The 17,367-nt window shown below is 38.9% G+C and overlaps 1 protein-coding gene and 1 pseudogene across 1 annotated transcript; both read right to left on the bottom strand.

Moving 5' to 3' along the window:
• Positions 1-1,961: 1,961 nt before the first annotated feature.
• LOC114029932 (olfactory receptor 2AP1-like) lies at positions 1,962-2,888 on the bottom strand. Its single transcript, XM_027844573.1, has one exon. The coding sequence runs from the start codon at positions 2,886-2,888 to the stop codon at positions 1,962-1,964; it is 927 nt and encodes a 308-aa protein (XP_027700374.1).
• A 6,707-nt stretch (positions 2,889-9,595) lies between these two features.
• On the bottom strand, positions 9,596-16,942 carry LOC114029777 (annotated as a pseudogene).
• Positions 16,943-17,367: the final 425 nt, after the last annotated feature.

The raw sequence follows: 17,367 nt of genomic DNA, 5'->3' as shown, positions 1-17,367 counted from the left end.
TGCTGGCAGTATGAGTAGAAAGGAGAGGGCTAATTGGGAGAAACACTATGTAGATGATGGGGGAGAGTATGCCCTTCCAAGGTGTTGTCAGGAAATATTTGTACTTCTTTTCTGTTCTTTTAAAGATATATCTTTAAAAGTAATAATCTCTTTGCAAAAGTTAATTGCTTTTTGCTTATTGTTGTATTATAGTTATATTGCTTATTGGTTAAATGGAACTGGGTGCTAGTGACTGGCAGCTAACAGTGTGGAAATACACTAGAATTGGGGCTTGTGCTTATGTCATTGGAAAAAGATACCACAGTTCCTCAGGGGTAACCCTAGGACTTTAAAGTGGAGATAGAAGAGTGAGGTCCAAGTTCTCACTATATTTCCATTTAGGATGACTTTGAGGGATGTGTGATCTCATGGATGGGAATACTATTTCAATAGCGCTAATTGTAACACATCCACTCCTTCTTATCCAGTGTGATTCATGCCTGTGTCATATAATTTTGACTCAGGAAGACCTGCGCCCCATAAGCTGAGGGCTTTCTTCTGGATCCCTTGATATTCAGTGGCTATTCATGGAGTACACATAAGCCATCTCTCACTCTTTTCACATGACTAGTCTATCTGATTTTAATGAATTTGTTTATTCAGTTTCATCTAAGAAGATTCAGAGTACTTAACGTCCAGCCTTTACTTACAGTTGCTTAGATAGCCCAAAGAGAAGGTGCGTGAGTACGTATATTTTGGACAAACATTGCAAATGGATAGCTAACTGGAACAAGAATTGGATGAAAGGGAGATGGGTTGGATTACAAGTGAGTTACAAATTATGTAGTATTTTCAGTGATTTCAAATACTTCCCCAGAACACAGGTCCATCTTTTTAAGACCAGTATTTTTCCAGTGATTCTCTTTTGCTTCAAAACTTATCACAGTCTACAGTGGATAAGTGCCAGGTCACCCAAAGAGCAATGGAATGACACATTGTGGGCATTAAGTAGGTTTGATATATAATCAAGGAAAAGATACTCAAGAGAAGTGATGCAAAAGATATACACTATCTTCCCTATGTCAGTCCTGAATGTATTGGAAGGCCATATTCATGTTTCCTTCTGAGATGCCTTTCCCCTAGGCTAAGCAAAGACATTCATTTCGATTGATCCTTCTATGGCCGGATTCCTAGTCATCTCGCCTATTCAACCTGACGACTGAGTGGGGTGGGTCACCCTCTTCTCTGGTCAAACCTTGCCTTGTCAATCTCCACACTGTTTGAGGCAGAACAAGCCTTTTTGAACTTCAGTTATTTAATTCTCCCTAAGTTTTGAGGCTCTGCTCTTTAAATCTATTCTCCACCAGCTGTTAATATGACATTCCTAAAATACAAGTCTGACCCTGTTACTCCTCTATTCAAAATTCACCAATAGCTCCCTATTGCCTCTAGAATATAAAATGCAAAAATCTTCACTTTAATTTTTAAAGTTCTTTACTCCCACTTACATTTGTGTTCATATTTTCTATTTCTCTTCTTCATGCACAATCCGTTTCCATCAGAATGTCCTGCTAGCTGTTCCCTATGCAAGACATTCCATGTCCAGACTCCGTGCCTGAGTGTTGTTGGTCTACCGTGTCTGGACTCTTGCCTCTTAGAACCTCTAGCTTCCTTCAAAGTTTAACTCAATTGCCCTTGCCTAAATAAGGCTTTTACTGAGGCCTCCCTCCTCCCACAGGTGTTCTCACTCCCCTTTGAAATGATTTTGTATTTACTTCTCTGTATATGTATTCTATTCCTGCAGTAGAATATAAGTATCCCAGGGGGCAAGAATGTATTTCCTTTTTGTCTTTGTCCTCAGTGTCTGGCATAGAGACTTGTACATAGTACAAAAAAAAGAAAAGGTTTATTGAATTGATTTAAACTGAATTAATCCGCTTTTTTGTTCTATTTTCCATCTAGGCTTGAATTCTATTAATTCATTAGTGACTTGTGATCTTTTGGATCAAGTCCTTGAAGGCTTGAATCACTTGTTTGTTCCTTAAGCTGTAAATGAAGCGATTTAGCAGGGGAGCAATTGAAGTTTGGAGGATCCCCGCTCCCTTATGGAAGCTGACGTCTGTTGTTGAGAGATTGGTGTACATAAACATGCAGCTGCCATAAGAGAGAGAGATGACAATCATGTGGGAGGAACAAGTAGAAAAGGCCTTTTTCCTTTGTTGAGCAGAAGGAAATCTAAGAATTGTACGGATGATGTTTGTATAAGAAAGAAGCACCAGCACGAGAGTGACCAGAAGTGTCCCTAAGGCTAAGAGAGTATCGACTAGCTCTGCCAGACCTGTGTCTGAACAGGAGAGCTTGAAAAGAGGAGCAGTATCACAGTAATAATGATCCATGGTATTGGATGAGCAGAAATTCAGACGACTTGCCAGTAGAATTAATTGGCCAGAAATCAATAACCCAGCCAGCCAAGTACAGAGAATTAGCAGGATGCAGACTCTGGTGCTCATGATGGTTGTGTAATGCAGGGGCTTGCAGATGGCGACATACCGATCATAGGACATGGCAGCAAGGAGGAAAAACTCAGTGGCTCCCAGAAATATGGCAAAAAAGTACTGAAGGAAGCAACCAACAAAACTGATGGTTTTATTCCCCGTTGAGATACTGTACAGCAGTCTGGGAGTAAAAACAGATGTGAAGAAAATTTCTAAGATGGAAAAATTCCGAAGGAAGAAATACATGGGGGTTTGCAGGTGGGAGTCCAATAGTGTGAGGACGATGATGGTCAGGTTGCCAATGATACTAAACATGTAGGTGAGAAGGAGAAAGAAGAAAATCACAACCTGGAACTCAGGGGCATCTGTCAGACCCAACAGGATGAACTCAGTCAATGTAGTGAGGTTTTTCATTGTGACTTTGGCTGGATCTGAAGTTGAATAAAAGAGAAATTAGTCCTGGGGACAGAAGAAGCAAGCTGCAGGTTTGGAAAGTCAATGGAATCAACACACGAGCATGTACACTTCTGATCATGCTCCGCACAAGCTCTGCTTTTGGATGGAAGACAGTTTATCTTGAAAGTCCTTTTCAGGACCTCCCTATGCCAACATCTCCCTATAGCTCATTTGAGATGGATATTGATCAGCTGGAGAGCTTCCAGAGGAGGATGACCTGGATGGTGGGAGTAGTAGGATTCCACACTGGTAGGTGCTTTTGGCTACCTGGGGATGCTTTGCAGTTTGGGTGGCATGATTCAGGAACTGTCTTCAAGTATTTGATGTTATGTCATGGGGAACTTTGGACTTGTTTGGATCTAGAGAGGAGAATTGCCCAACAGCGGGCATGTATTTTCAAGAGGTGGATTTCAGCTCAATGTAAAAAAAAAAGTGGTTAATAATGATGGCTCTGTCAGAGTAGAAAGGATAATGAGTTTCCCCTCCCTAGAACTCTTCATGTGAAGGTTGACTAACCATTTAGTGGAAATGTTGTGAAGGGAATTACTGTTTAGATAGGGGTTAGTCTAGATGGCTCAAGTTTGAAGTCCCTTCCAAATCAGAGATTTCATGCTTCTTTTGGTCTATTTCACATCTCCATTTTTAACATATCACCCATTTCATATTTCCATTCATTTGTCATGTTTTGGGATCTACAGTTTAAGAAGGATATTGAGAAGAAGGAAAATATCTAGAAGAGGACAATCAGAATGGCGAAGGGCTTTGGACCCAAGATATATATGGATTGGTTGAAAGAACCAGTTATGTTTAGCTTGGAGAAGACAAAACACAGGGGAATATGATAGCTCTCTTCAAGTACTTGAAGGGCTGTCATGTGAAGGAGGGATTCAGAGTGTCTGTTTGGCTCCAGAAGGCAATTTACAAAAAGGCAAATTTAGATGTAACACCAGAAAAAGCTTCCTACCAATCAGAAATGTTCAAAAGTTGGATGGGCTTCCCTGAGAGCTGATGGATTCTCCCTCCTTGGAGATTTTTAGGTAGAGGCCAGATGACTACTTGTTGGGTATGGGATAAGGGGATTCCTTTTGTGTGTGAGTTTGCCTAGATGTGGCCACTAAAGTCCCTTACAACTCTCAAATTCTGTGATTCATGACTCCAAGCTCTACTTATCTTCCTTAATCCCTCCATACCTGCAGGCATTTCTCTACCTGTGTCTCTTTTTCTTGCTTTCCTTTCTGTATTCTCTGGTGTTTCCCCACATCATACTTATAGGAACCTGTCATTCTCTCCTTTTCCTCCTCTTGGGACCAAAGGGAACTCCTCACAGATAGGTGTTGAGGAAGACAGTGAAGTAATATACAGCGATACCTGCCAACTCCCTCATTCTTTCAGTGAGAATTCCTAGTGAGATCTGCACATGACTGTATTTCTGTAGGGATTTCAGGGCATATGAGCCAGTACTTTGAGACTTTATGCAAATACAAGTCACCTCCAATTAATAATTAATAATCCAATATTAATAACAACAATCTGATTAAATAATCATCTCTAGCTACTCCTAGGTTATCCAGCAGCAGATTTTAAAAAATAATTGGAATCACAGAACGTCACAGTTGAGACAGACTTTTGGTGATATTTAGTCCAACTCATATTTGACCAAGAATCCCATCTAGAACAATGCTGACAAGTGATTGTTTGGAATCAGAAGGCCTGAGTTCAAATCCTGACTCATCTACATATTCTCTGCACAAACTCGAACAAACCACATAACATCTGGGCCAGTTTCTTTATCTACAAGAATGAGGGGTTTAGTTTGGGGAAGCTCTAATATCCTATCTAACTCTAGAAAGCTTGAAAAGCTTGAAAACATTCTTTTTAACATCTTTTTAACTTTCTTGTCTCTAAGTCTCTCCCTCACTCTGCTCCAGTCCAGGCTTCCTCCTCCTGCATCTTAGTGTGGAAAGAAGACCCAAATCTTAGTGTCTACTTGGGCAGGAACAAAACATTTTAGTTTTCTGGTCTACTCCCTATCTACCCCATCCCCTGCAGTGGGAGCCCACGGGCAGTCCTGTCCACTTTTGGACTGCTCTAATCATTATTGTCTTTCCTTTTGTCAAATGGAAACGTGTTGCTGTGCCCCCTTTACCTGATTCTAATTAGGCCCTTTGATGTAACTGAGCTCTTGTCAAGGGCCTTGTAAGGGACCCCAGAGGAGTATTTCTAGGGAGTGTTTTTCATTCTCTGTTTTAAAGTGTCCCCAGTGCGATTTTGCAAGGAATGTCAACAGCATCTGAATCTTTCCCATTGTGTGGTGCCTTCCTTCCTTCTTTCTGTTTTCCCTGATCGCTGTATGATAAGGGTCACTCTCTGCAACAAAAAGTACCAACTCAAAATCTGGAGCAAGTGGTACATGTATCATCAGATTAATAACCTTTCTAGCAGAGTGTTGGGGCTTCAGGAAATGTGACCCAGAAGTCAGTATCCCTTCGGCACCTTTATTCTGTCCTAATTCTGTAGTGTCTCCAAAACAAAGGGTACATCGTTATTGACCCCTCTCTCTCTGTTTGTGCCCCACTCCCTCCCCTGTCCAAACTGGAGTTTTATTGTTGATTCCTCTCCATGACTATTATAGTCATTGGTCAGATAAACTTGGGCTCTCAGGAAATAATTGTTTCTTGTTTGGTTGAGTACTCCAGAGTTTCTCTGCCCACTTGGTCATCAACTTCGGGCCTTCAGTTCCCAGCAGAATCTTTCCTTTAAGGACTTTACATACAAATTATTTTCCTGATTCACAGTTGCAGAAAGAAAGAAAAGTAGGTAGAGAATATGGGTTGCCTGAGAGGCAACTTGCTAAAATAGGGACATTGACTCCTAAAAACCCAATTATATTAATTCAGGTTATTAAGCCTAAATATCATGAGAGGTGAATTAAAGTTGAATTCATAAATTGGAGACAAAGTAGCAACCCAAGAAATGTATTTATGTGAACTCCTCACCAAGACCTGTCCTTCCCCTGGAAGGGGAATGTATCCTGGAAACGTATACTTCTGGAAATGTATACTTCTACTGCTAAAAAAGGTTTAGCAATAAAGTAATGAGCACAACTTGCCTAGTTCCATGCCAACCTTGTGGGTATTCATCCCATTTCTGTTCTCCACATTTATGCAATATAGAAATGACTCTAAGACCCCAGAAAAACAAGCCCTATTGAAAGAGACAAATAGGTTCAGTTAGAAAGAAAGAGAAAGGATTATAAAGGTCAGATTATGCAATCCTGGAAATGTATACTTCTATTGCTAAAAAAGGTTTAGCAATAAAGTAATGAGCACAACCTTGCCTAGTCCCATGCCAACCTTGTGGGTATTCATCCCATTTCTCCTCTCCACATTTATGCAATATAGAAATGACTCTAAGACCCCAGAAAAACAGGTCCTATTGAAAGAGACAAATAGGTTCAGTTAGAAAGAAAGAGAAAGGATTGTAAAAGTTAGATTATGCCTGTACTCTTTGTATTCCAGAAGAATGATGCTGGTGACCTCTGAAGGCAGCCCATGAACTCTGCCAGGACTCACACTAACCAGAAAGGCTGAGCTTTATCTGCTTTCTTCAGAACAGGCACTGGGGAATCAATTGAATGAACAAACAAAGATACCCTGGGGAGCTACCTTTGTGGGCAATTTTGGAAATGTACCATAAACAGGCTAAGGGAAGAGAATCAGGAGAGAAAGGGATTAAGATACCCTGAGAACATTATTCACAAGTCTGGAGTGTGGTAATAGCAGGAAAGACAGGCTTCCAGACTTGCTTCAGTCTAATTCAGGAGTGAAATTGTTCTTAAAAGAAATCATCTCTGGGGTGCTTACTATTGTCCTAAGGAAATCTGGAACTTACTAATTTCTCGTCATAGGATTTAGAGCTTCTCCAATCTAAACCCCTCATTCTTACAGATAAAGAAACTGGCCCAGATGTTATGTGGCTTGCTCAGGTTTGTGCAGAGAATATGTAAATGAGTCAGGATTTGGACTCAGGTCCTCTGATTCCAAATCCAGTATTTCTACTCTCTGGCATCACTGTGTCTCAGGTGCAATGAACTTCAGGTGCCACAAGAAGAGTAAAGGAGCCGATGTTGCTGCAAGAGGCTGCCCTCTGGAATTGGCACACAAGGTTCTGCAAAGCCTTGTCAATCTTCCTAGTTTGGTATGGGAATGGCTGAACCCCGTTCTTTACAGAATATGGCAGCTTGCCCATGCAGACGAGGGACAAGACTTTTATATTTTTATAGGGAGGGTAAAGGTCTTTCTCATAAATGTCAAATTAGTTTCCCACCTCCAATGTTATAGGCCAGGAGACAGAGGGGATTACATATGCTGTCTGGTTGAACATAGCTTAGGGAAATTCCATACCCTAAGTTTCAGGAAGGTTCAAGCGATAGACCATCTCCAAATGGTAGGGTGTGGTAAGAGGAATATCCTAAGTGCCCATGCAGAGTAGGCTAGTTTTTCCTTAAAAAGCATTCAAATTGTCCTTGAGAATTAATTACCTCAAGGTACAAAGGTTGGTTATAGAGCTATCAGTATAGCTTCCTGGTCATCAGGGTATAAAAACACTCAGCATACAAAAGATGTGTACTCTTCCTTCAGGTTTCTGACCACATACCAATAGCATGATCAACACTGATTCAGGAAAACTTGTGTTTAGCTAAATTTAGGCTAAATGAGCATGTACTTGGTGCAGTGGATAGAATGCTGGGCTTAGAGTCAAGAAGACCTGAGTTCAAATCCATCCTTAGACACTTACTGTGTGACCCTGGGCAAGTCACTTAACTTCTGTTTGCATTAGCTTTCTCATCTATAAAATGTGGATAGTAATATCACCTACCTCCCAAGGTTGTTGTGAGGATCAAATGAGATAAAAATGATAATAACTAGCATAATTCCTAGAATATAGTAAGCACTATTGAAATGTTAGTTACTATTATTATTCTGGACATAATTTCTCTGCACTGAATGTCCTTCCTCTGTTATAGCTAAGTAAATCTCCCTTCATTAACAATATATGGAGTTTGACTACCTTATTTTGTTTCAATTTTAAACCTGAGGTATGTAAATGGCTTGGTTAGACTTGCTCAGGGCAGCTAGGTAGTGTATGGATAGAGTACCATGCCCAGAATCAGGAAGACCTGAGTTCAAATCTGGCCTCAGACTCTTACTAGCTGTGTGACCCACTTGCCTCAGTTTCATCATCTGTAAAATGAACTGGAGAAGGAAATGACAAACCTCTTGAGTAACTTTGCGAAGAAAACCTCCAAAAGGGGATACACAGAATTGCACATGACTGAAAACGACTAAATAACAGGAATGACAACAGGACTTGCTTGGCTTACCACCTAGAAGATGTCAGATGGGAGAAGAGGGTAGTCCTAGAATAGAGAAAACTCATCAAAAGAATGGCTGTGCTCCTCCTTCCATCCCTCTCACCCCCAAACATAGTATTTTTTAGACTATTGCACTCGATGAGGTTTAAGACCCAGGAAGAGGTCCTTTATAGGAGGAAGAGGAAAAGTTAATATCTACTTCTGAACCCAAAGAACTCACAACCAAAAAGGTCTGAGGCTTGGAGCTTTAAGCTGGAAAGAGATTAGCAAAAATCAGGTTGTAATAAGAAAAACATCTTAGGCCAATGGCAAAGGTTGACTGGATCATTTCCTAGAATGAGCAGATGGCTGGAGAAGATGATGTGTTCTATGACGTCTACAGCCCAAAACTAGATCTTTCACAGAGGTAGTTGGCATAGGAACCAGTGTGGGCAAAGACTTGGAGATGAGAACCTTAGCTCAGTCTACATCTGACATTATTTTTATAGGCTTATCTCATCCTCTTTTATATGTCCTCCATTATCTAGCCTTCCATCTCTTCTACATTTCTTTTATTTTAAAAATTCTTTGTCACTTTCACTTAGTAGTTTTTTTCTCTCTCTCTCTTAATTTTATTTTTGGAGCCAGACATGATGAATGATTACAGTCCAACTGCTCTTAAAACATTTATTTGCAGGACAAATCCTCTTTATCACTGATCCCAAACTGATCTCTTTTTTGTTTTTTTCTTCCTTTTTTTAAATACACCTACTACCAGGGCTGAGTGGATGGGAAGCGAATAAGTGGGGTGAGGAGGAGGAGTCCAGGAGGCCAGAGGAGACAGAATGCTATAAGCCATAGTAAGAATGATCTGTATTCAATATGAAATTGCCACAAATGATATAGTAATAAGGTTATGCAATTAAATCCCACAGCATCACTAAAGACTTTCATTGTGTTTGACATTATCACAATGGAAAGCATAAAAATGGAGTAAATTCTAATGTTGATGCAGTCCAATCTAGTCCTTTAGGCAAGATGGAGCAAGCAGTCATTTAAATTAAAAATGCCCAATCCTTATCTAAACGGCTAGCAGACATGGAGAACACCAAGGTGGATCATCAATAGAACTTTCTCCATGCAGCTACAAAATGTGTTGTTACATTGCACATTTTTAACACTGGAAAGAGGTGCCACAGTAAACCTCTCTCTTGCTCCCTCTCTCTTGCTCTTGCTTGCTCTTTCATACATATGCCAGATTCAACTATCTCAGCTATGTCAGAAATGGACTCCTCTGCTACGAATGCCAACCCTAGTTCACTTTGTCATGAAAGATATATACATATACATACATTTATATGTATATACACACAGACATAGGTTGTTTGTAGTAGATACAGCTACTACTTGGAGTGCCAAGGTTAGTTGAAGTCTAGGCTATTGACACTTATTTCATCTTTCTTTTACTTGCCATTTTGCATGACTTCAAAACCAACCTTGGCTTATTGTGTTCCTGGGATACCTCTGGGGTGTTGTCTCATTTTGTATTTCTGTCAAACATTCTGGAGAAAGATTATTGTAAGATCACCTCATGATAATACTGTCAGATACATTCCAACAACACTCCGATTTGTCCAAAATGCAGTCATTTTCATGTAGCGAGCATAATTTACTTCTGAGGCATATATGGATTTGGTAGTTTCCAGTGGTCTATTTTCTATATTTAAATCTCAGATCTTTCCTGACAGATTATCTCTTGTAACATATCAACCACTATGGCTGACTTTTATATCAGACATGGAGGAAATGATTTCAGAGAAAAAGGATCTTTTACAGGTATCCTCAGGTTCTTCAAGCAACTTAGAATACTGGTCACAGAGTTTAGATGCTCTCACATCACACAACTGAATTATCCCTTTACTGCTGTCATGCACAAATGTGCTACAGTTGTTTAGATTGAACTCTGCTGCCATTATTACCTCTATCAGCCCTTCTATGTGGGCAGGTTTGATACTTACAATATTAAAACCTCTGTCCATAATTTCAAGGTGCCAAAGATTAATCTGCAAATCATCTGCACATAAATATGTTTCATAATCACTATTGATAGATAGAGTTGGTTGTGATACATATGAGAATTGACAAAGTTTTTTTTAGATTTGCCTTAATATCAAATCCATGGGTCTGAACACTAGCTCCCATAGTGTAATAACTATTGTAGCATCCCTAAATTGACTGTCTTCTTCCTTCCAGTTATATCCCTCTGGGGGCAACTAGGTGGCACAGTGGATAGAGCACCAGCCCTGAAGTCAGGAGGACCTGAGTTCAAATCTGTCAGACCAAACACTTGACACGTACTAGCTGTGTGATGTTGGGCAAGTCACTTAACCCCAATTGCCTCACTAAAAAAAAAACACCCAAAAAACCAAAAAAAACCCCAGTTATATCCCTCTGGTCTTTTGTCTCTTTCAGATATATTCTATAACTTCATTGTTTTATAATTGATAGACAATAAAAATTGAGTAGCATTTTTCTAAGGCAACCACTTAATTTTGATCCTTTCTTCAATTTCTAAGTTTTTCAAGCAGTCAAACTTAAGTTTATGGCTTTGGAAAGTGTTGTAAACTGTATAATCTTCTGCTATGTGTTTTGGCTTTGTTCACCTGCCTCTGTTGGAAGATGATGACTCTACCTCTTTATCACCTGTATTTTAACATATGCTTAGTTAACCTATGTATTTTATTTTATATATTTAAAAACATGATTCTGAGAAGAGGTCCATAGACTTCACTAGACTGCCAAAGGGCTCTGTGACACAACAAATTGTAAGAACTATTTTTCTACCATGTAGAGTAGCTATACTAGTTCAGAGACACCTAAAATTCCACAGGAGAAAAAAATCCTAAAAAGGAACTGGTAGTAAACCTCAGTGTCTGTTGTTCATATATAGATGCATAAATCATGTATTCCAAGAAAAATAAACTAGATTTTTAAATACAATAATTTGACTCATAGGCATCATTGAGACATGGGGGAGGATGACTAATGACTGAAATATGACTCCAGAGAGGTATGACCTATTCAAAAGAAAGAGGTGGGAGAAAATAGCATATATGTTAAGAAGATATATTTATTTGAGGATATCCAAGAATTAGAGTAAGTAAATACAGTGGAAATCATTTGGATGAAGGTAAATGGAGGCAAAAATAGAAGCAACATTGTTATCAGAATGTACCACAGATCAGCTGGCCAAAAAAAGTAATAGATCACGAATTCAGGAAACAGGTCACAAATATGGTACAGGAGTATGATGTAGCTGCGATGGGATGCATGCTGGGACACTCTTTCTTCTCTGAGCACAATAGCCTCATTTTATCTTGACTTGCTTTAATGATAATTTTATCCTTCAGAAGGCAGAGAACCAGTGACAGTGAATTTTGTTCTGGAACAAGTTCTCCTGAACAAGGAGGAACTGTTTATTAGAGGGAACTAGAGTGTGAATGACTGCTATATCTTATGTTTTTAGATTACGGTAGGGTTAAGGATGGTTACTAGACCTATTACTTTGGCATAGGGAAAACTGCCTGTTCATATCCTTTGACCATTTATCAATTGGTGTATTCTTATAGATTGGACAATATTCTTCACATATTTGAGATGTAAGACCTTTATCTGAGAAACTGTCTATAAATCTATCCCCCCCTTTCAATTTTCTTCTTTCCTTCTGATCTTGGCTACATTTATACAAAACTTTTTAAATTTAATGTCACTGAAATTATCCATTTTATGCCTAACTTTGTTCTCTATCTCTGTTCATTCATAAATTGTTCGACTATCCATAAGTCTGATAAGTAATATGTTCCAAGTTCTTCTACTTTTCTTGAAATCTCTCTCTTTATATCAAGGTCATGTAACCATTTTGACCTTATCTTGGTAAGTCATATAAGGGATTGGTGTTTGCCTAGTTTCTGCCATACTGCTTTCCGGGTTTCCCCAATAATTTTTTACCAAATAATGAATGCTTATCCCAACATTTTAAGCCTTCACACTTGTCAAATACAAAAGTATTATATTTATTTGCTGCTGTAACTTGTATGTCTGCTCTGCTCCAATTTTCTATCTTTTTATTTCTTAGCCAGTACCAGATAGTTTTGATCATTATTGCCTTATAATATATTTTAAGATCCGGTACTGCTAAATCACCTTCCCTCACATTTTTCCTTTGATATTCTTTAGTTCTTTTGATATTCTTGAGTTTTTATTCTTCCAAATGAATTTTATTATTATTTTTCTAATTTGGCAAAATAATTTTTTGATAATTTAACTGGGATGATGTTGAATATGTAAATTAGTTAAGGTAAAATTATCATTTTTATTATATTGGCCCTGCCTACCCATGAACAATTAGTATTTCTCCAATTATTTAAATCTGAGGTTATTGGTATAAAAAGACTTTTTTACAAAATAATTTTATTTATTTAGTTCTTGGGGTTTTTTTTTCGGCAGGCATACTCCCAGGTATTTTATACCGTCTAGAGTTATTTTAAATAGGGTATCTTTTACTATCTCTTATTGGAGTGTTTTGTTTGTGATACGTAGGAATGCTGATCATTTATGTGGATTAATTTTATATACTGCCACTATGCTAAAATTATTGTGTTTTAACTAATTTTTAGTTGATTCTTTGGGATTTTCCATGAAGGACTAACTTTCAAACCTGGTCACTTGTGGAGAATACTCAACAGCTTCTCCTTGAACTCAGAATAAAAATTCCTTTGACAGTAGGGGAAGGAGCAGTCAGGTAGCAGATACCTACTTGTCAGTTCCACAATGTGGTTAATTCTATGATTGTACCTTCCTGACTCTGAAGGTAGTGAATGGTCCCACAGTTGCCTCTTAAAAGTCTTTTGCTAAAATTATTTACATAGGGGTTTGATTAGTAATTTAAAAACTGGAATCCCCAATGACCTTTTTATTATTCACCTAGTTGATCCCCTTGCACCTGTTGCAGATTAAACAAATAAACCAGAGATCATTGGCTCTTCGTATTTCATTTAGAGGGAAACCTGTGTCCTTTCCCAGATTGTACATGTTTTCTCTATGATGCAAACAAAGTCAGGTCTTGAAGTTCCCTTACCTTTACAATCCCTGTCCTCCTTTCTGCTATGTAGAGAAAATGGAAAGATGTCCTACTCTCAAATTGGACAGGCTTCTTGATGAGACATCATTTTAGAACGTGAGGGTGGGAGAGCATCTGAGGGTGGCTCAGGATTCTTGGATGTCTGAAGATATGGGAGAGCTGTGGCAAAGCCTACACTTGGTTGTGAGTGGGAGGACGGGGAGCGTAAGACAAAGTTTTCTCAGAAGTGCACATGTGCTCCCCCACTAATGTGTCATCTCTAAGCTTTGTGTCACAGCAGAGTTAAAGTGACAACTGAGAAAATGAAGTACAGTCAGAAAAGTAAGTATGAGAATGATTTCTCTCATCATGTTTTCCCTCATGGGGGCTGTGGTCATAGAACATATGTTATTCTTTCTCTCATATCTAGGCACAGGGATTTGAGATTGCTCTCCCTGCTCCCAAATCCCAAACTTAGAAAATGACTGGATTTTTTTCCAGTGAGGGGAATCAACATATATGAGATGTGCTGTTTCTCCTGGTCACCCAATTTTCAAATTTTCCCCTTGGATGAGAGTGACTTTGTGGGGACCAGCTTTTGTGTATAGGGATTAGATAGCCTTCTATGAAGTGTACAGGAGACCTCTGGTTCCCAAATTTCTTTTCCATGCTCACGTTATACTCTTCCTAAAGTTCAATTCAATTCAGCAAACATTTATTAAAGGCTTAAATTGTGTGAAGTACTCTGCATTTAGGAGCTAGAGTTGCAAAGATTAAAAAAAAGATAATCCCTGCTCACAAGGAACTTACATTATAGCATAGGGGATGTAGTCATCATAAACCAGGTTTTTTTTAGCCTTTTTTACATCATGTCCTCTTTTGGTAGTCTGGTGAAGCCCATGAATCCCTTCTCAGAATTAAGTTTTTAAATGCATAAATAAAATACACAGGATAACAAAGGAAACTAATGATATTGAAATACTTATCAACATATTTTAAGAAACACACACATACACATGGACCCCAGATTAAAAACCCCTGTCGTACATATATTCCCTGTGTGAGAATATAAGCTCTTTGTGGACAGAGTTTTTTTTTAATCTTTGCATTAACAGATAAATATAATACATGATAGAGTGTATTGGAGAAAAAGGAGAAATTCTGAGAAATTCCTCTAAGGAAAATATGAGGTGAGAGGACACTTGAGCTAAGCCTTGAAGAGCTAGGTGGCTTTATGAATGAAAGGAGATGATAAACAGCATGCTAAATTAGGGAAATGGGTAGAAGTATAGCTGGAACATAGTGTGAAGGGAATAAATATGAAATACAGCTGGAAAAGTAGGCTGGGCCCAGATTGTGGAAGACCTTCAATCTCAGCCCAAAGAGTTTGTAGTTGGTGCTGTAGGAAATAGTGAGACACTCAGTTTTTGAGAAGTAAAATGACATGGTAAACATTGAACTAGGAAATTTATTTTGGACAGTTATATGATGGATGGAAAGATGAATATTGAGGGAGAGATACTTAGGACAAGGAGATTAGGTAGGAGATTATTTCAATAGTCCAAGAGGAAAATGATAAGTATTCTTCTAGGTAAAGTGTTCTTAACCTGGGATCCATAGATACATGGGCATCTGTGGATGTGAATCAGAAAAGATTCCATCTTTGTTTTCCAACTGAAAGTAAGCAACATCTTTATTTATTTATTTATTTATTTATTTATTTTTGGTGAGGCATTTGGGGTTAAGTGACTTGCCCAGGGTCACACAGCTAGTAAGTATCATGAGTCTGAGGCTGGATTTGAACTCAGGTCCTCCTGACTCCAGGCCCAGTGCTCTATCCACTGTATCACCTAGCTGCCCCTAGTCATTTTAATACATTATTTGAATAAAGGGTCCAGAGACTTCACCAGATTGTCAAAGGGGTCTATATCACAAAAAAGCTTAAGAATCCCTAATCTAGGAAGTAATTAGAAAGAATGGAAGGATGGAGGAGAGGTCTTATGGGTAGAATTAACAGGACTGGGCAAATGGTTGACTTGGGGTGGAGGAAGTGAAAGAGAAGGAAGAGTCAAAGATTATTTTGAGGCTCTGAAATAAGGATCATGGTGCCATTGACAGGAGGAGGAACAGGTTTATTGAGGATCAATGTTGAGTTCAGGTTTGGGCATGTTGAGGTTGAGGTGCAAATGTCCCTTATTGGAAGTATGGAATTGGAGAGTTCAGAAAGCTCTTCCCTTACAATTCAAATACTCCTGAGAGGATTACCAGAGCATTGGAAGGCGTGGAAATGATTTCAGTTGACATGAACAGGTAACAGGACACTGAGGGATTGGGAATGTTGATGAAAGAGAAGGGAATTGTGGAGTTTGGCACACTGGCTAAGGAAGGTAGAGCTAGGAAATGAGAAGGCTCTTGGTTTCCCGAGGATCAAGATTACAGGAAGGAGAAGTAGGCAGGACCCAAGATGACTTATGGCCAGCCCGTAAATTTTGTTGGCTAGGCATTCCCTATCTGAGTCTTCAGTACCTGACTTCTCCACTAACCAGAGATTTCACATACTGAGGTCAGTGTCCCTGACTTGTGATATTGTCTGTAAACACTGAATAATATAAATCAAGCACATGGGTGAGATGATGACAAACTTATTAGTGGAAAGACAATATTGTTCCTTTTCTAGTCTCAGGGAAAACACTCTCGAGGGCTCTTTGTGGGAAATGTTTTAAAATGATCAAGTACAATCCATTCCTTTAATTAATTGGGGTCTCCTGAGAGGAGCTTATTCCCAGCATATGGAGGGAATATCCAAACCTAGTAGAAATTGATTATAGATGGACATATTCAAGTATTTGTAAATATTTGAGTAACTCCCAATTTAATTAATTGGTAAATTTTGAGGAGCAACTGAGCTCCAACCAGAGTATTGGAATGCCTTCCACATGACTTTAAAAATCACTTGACCAGATAGACTAACCAGCGGAAGTGGCATCAGCAAAGAGATGCCCTCACCAGAGGAAGGAGATACTTGAGTATTGCTGTCACCTAGCCAAAGGACTCACTTTTCACTAATCCCAAGAAATAATATTTCTGAAAGCCCCATGATGAAGCATTTCTACTAAAAGCATAATCATTATTAAAAGGTCATCTAAATCTCTATTTCCAAAATAATTCTGCTTCCTATCCTGAGTTCTGTGGTTCAGTGAATCTGGTTTGGGTTTGTTTGTTTGTTTGTTTAATGAGTCTTCCTAATTCACCCAGGCTAAAATTACCACCACCTCTCATGGATCCCTATTCTAGGGCTGATCAACATGTAAACTTTGACTCTGCTCTGTTTCTGACCAAGAGAAGCTTCGAGCTACTCTGTTTCCATTCTGACCTAGGTGATTTCTCCTCAGGCAGCCTGGTGTCCTCCTTGCTCTTGGGGTCTCATCATACTATGCCAGACTTAGTGAGGACACCCGCACTCATGACCCTTAAACAATCCACTGGCCTCAGCTTCCCCCAGCAGCAGAGATTACAGGCAGGTACCACCACATCTGGCATTCTGTGGATTTTTGACACTTCTCATGCTTAGGCAGATTTTTACTAGATCGTGCTAAATTTGTCTCTTACTTTCATCCATTACATCTGCTAGAATAAATACTAATAGTTATCTCCTCTCTGCTAGCATTTTCCTTATTTTATGTGGAAAAATAAGTATGCTTCAAATGCACCAAGTAAATAAAGACTATGAAAATATGCGAATAAAAATAACTGACATTTACCTAGACTCAAAAGACACTTTTCATAAAGTATGTTATTTAATAAATTAAATTTCTTTGCCTTCTGTTTTAGAGCAGAGAAAGTTATTCTGGTGGTTTGTTTCTTCCAAGGTTTTGGATGTCTGGTGGTAAAACTCAGAATTCTCTTTTTCCCACAGGGTATTGGTGGGCTGCAGGAAGGGGCAGAGCAAAGATTATTCAGAGGTA

This window comes from Vombatus ursinus, unplaced genomic scaffold (genome assembly GCF_900497805.2).
Source record: "Vombatus ursinus unplaced genomic scaffold, bare-nosed wombat genome assembly UNPS02005204.1, whole genome shotgun sequence".
Classification (NCBI taxonomy): domain Eukaryota; kingdom Metazoa; phylum Chordata; class Mammalia; order Diprotodontia; family Vombatidae; genus Vombatus; species Vombatus ursinus.
This window is presented reverse-complemented; position numbering and strand designations above follow the sequence as displayed.

Coding starts and splice junctions, on each gene's coding strand:
- LOC114029932 (XM_027844573.1), bottom strand. CDS start 2,888: ATGAAAAACCTCACTACATTGACTGAGTTCATCCTGTTGGGTCTGACA.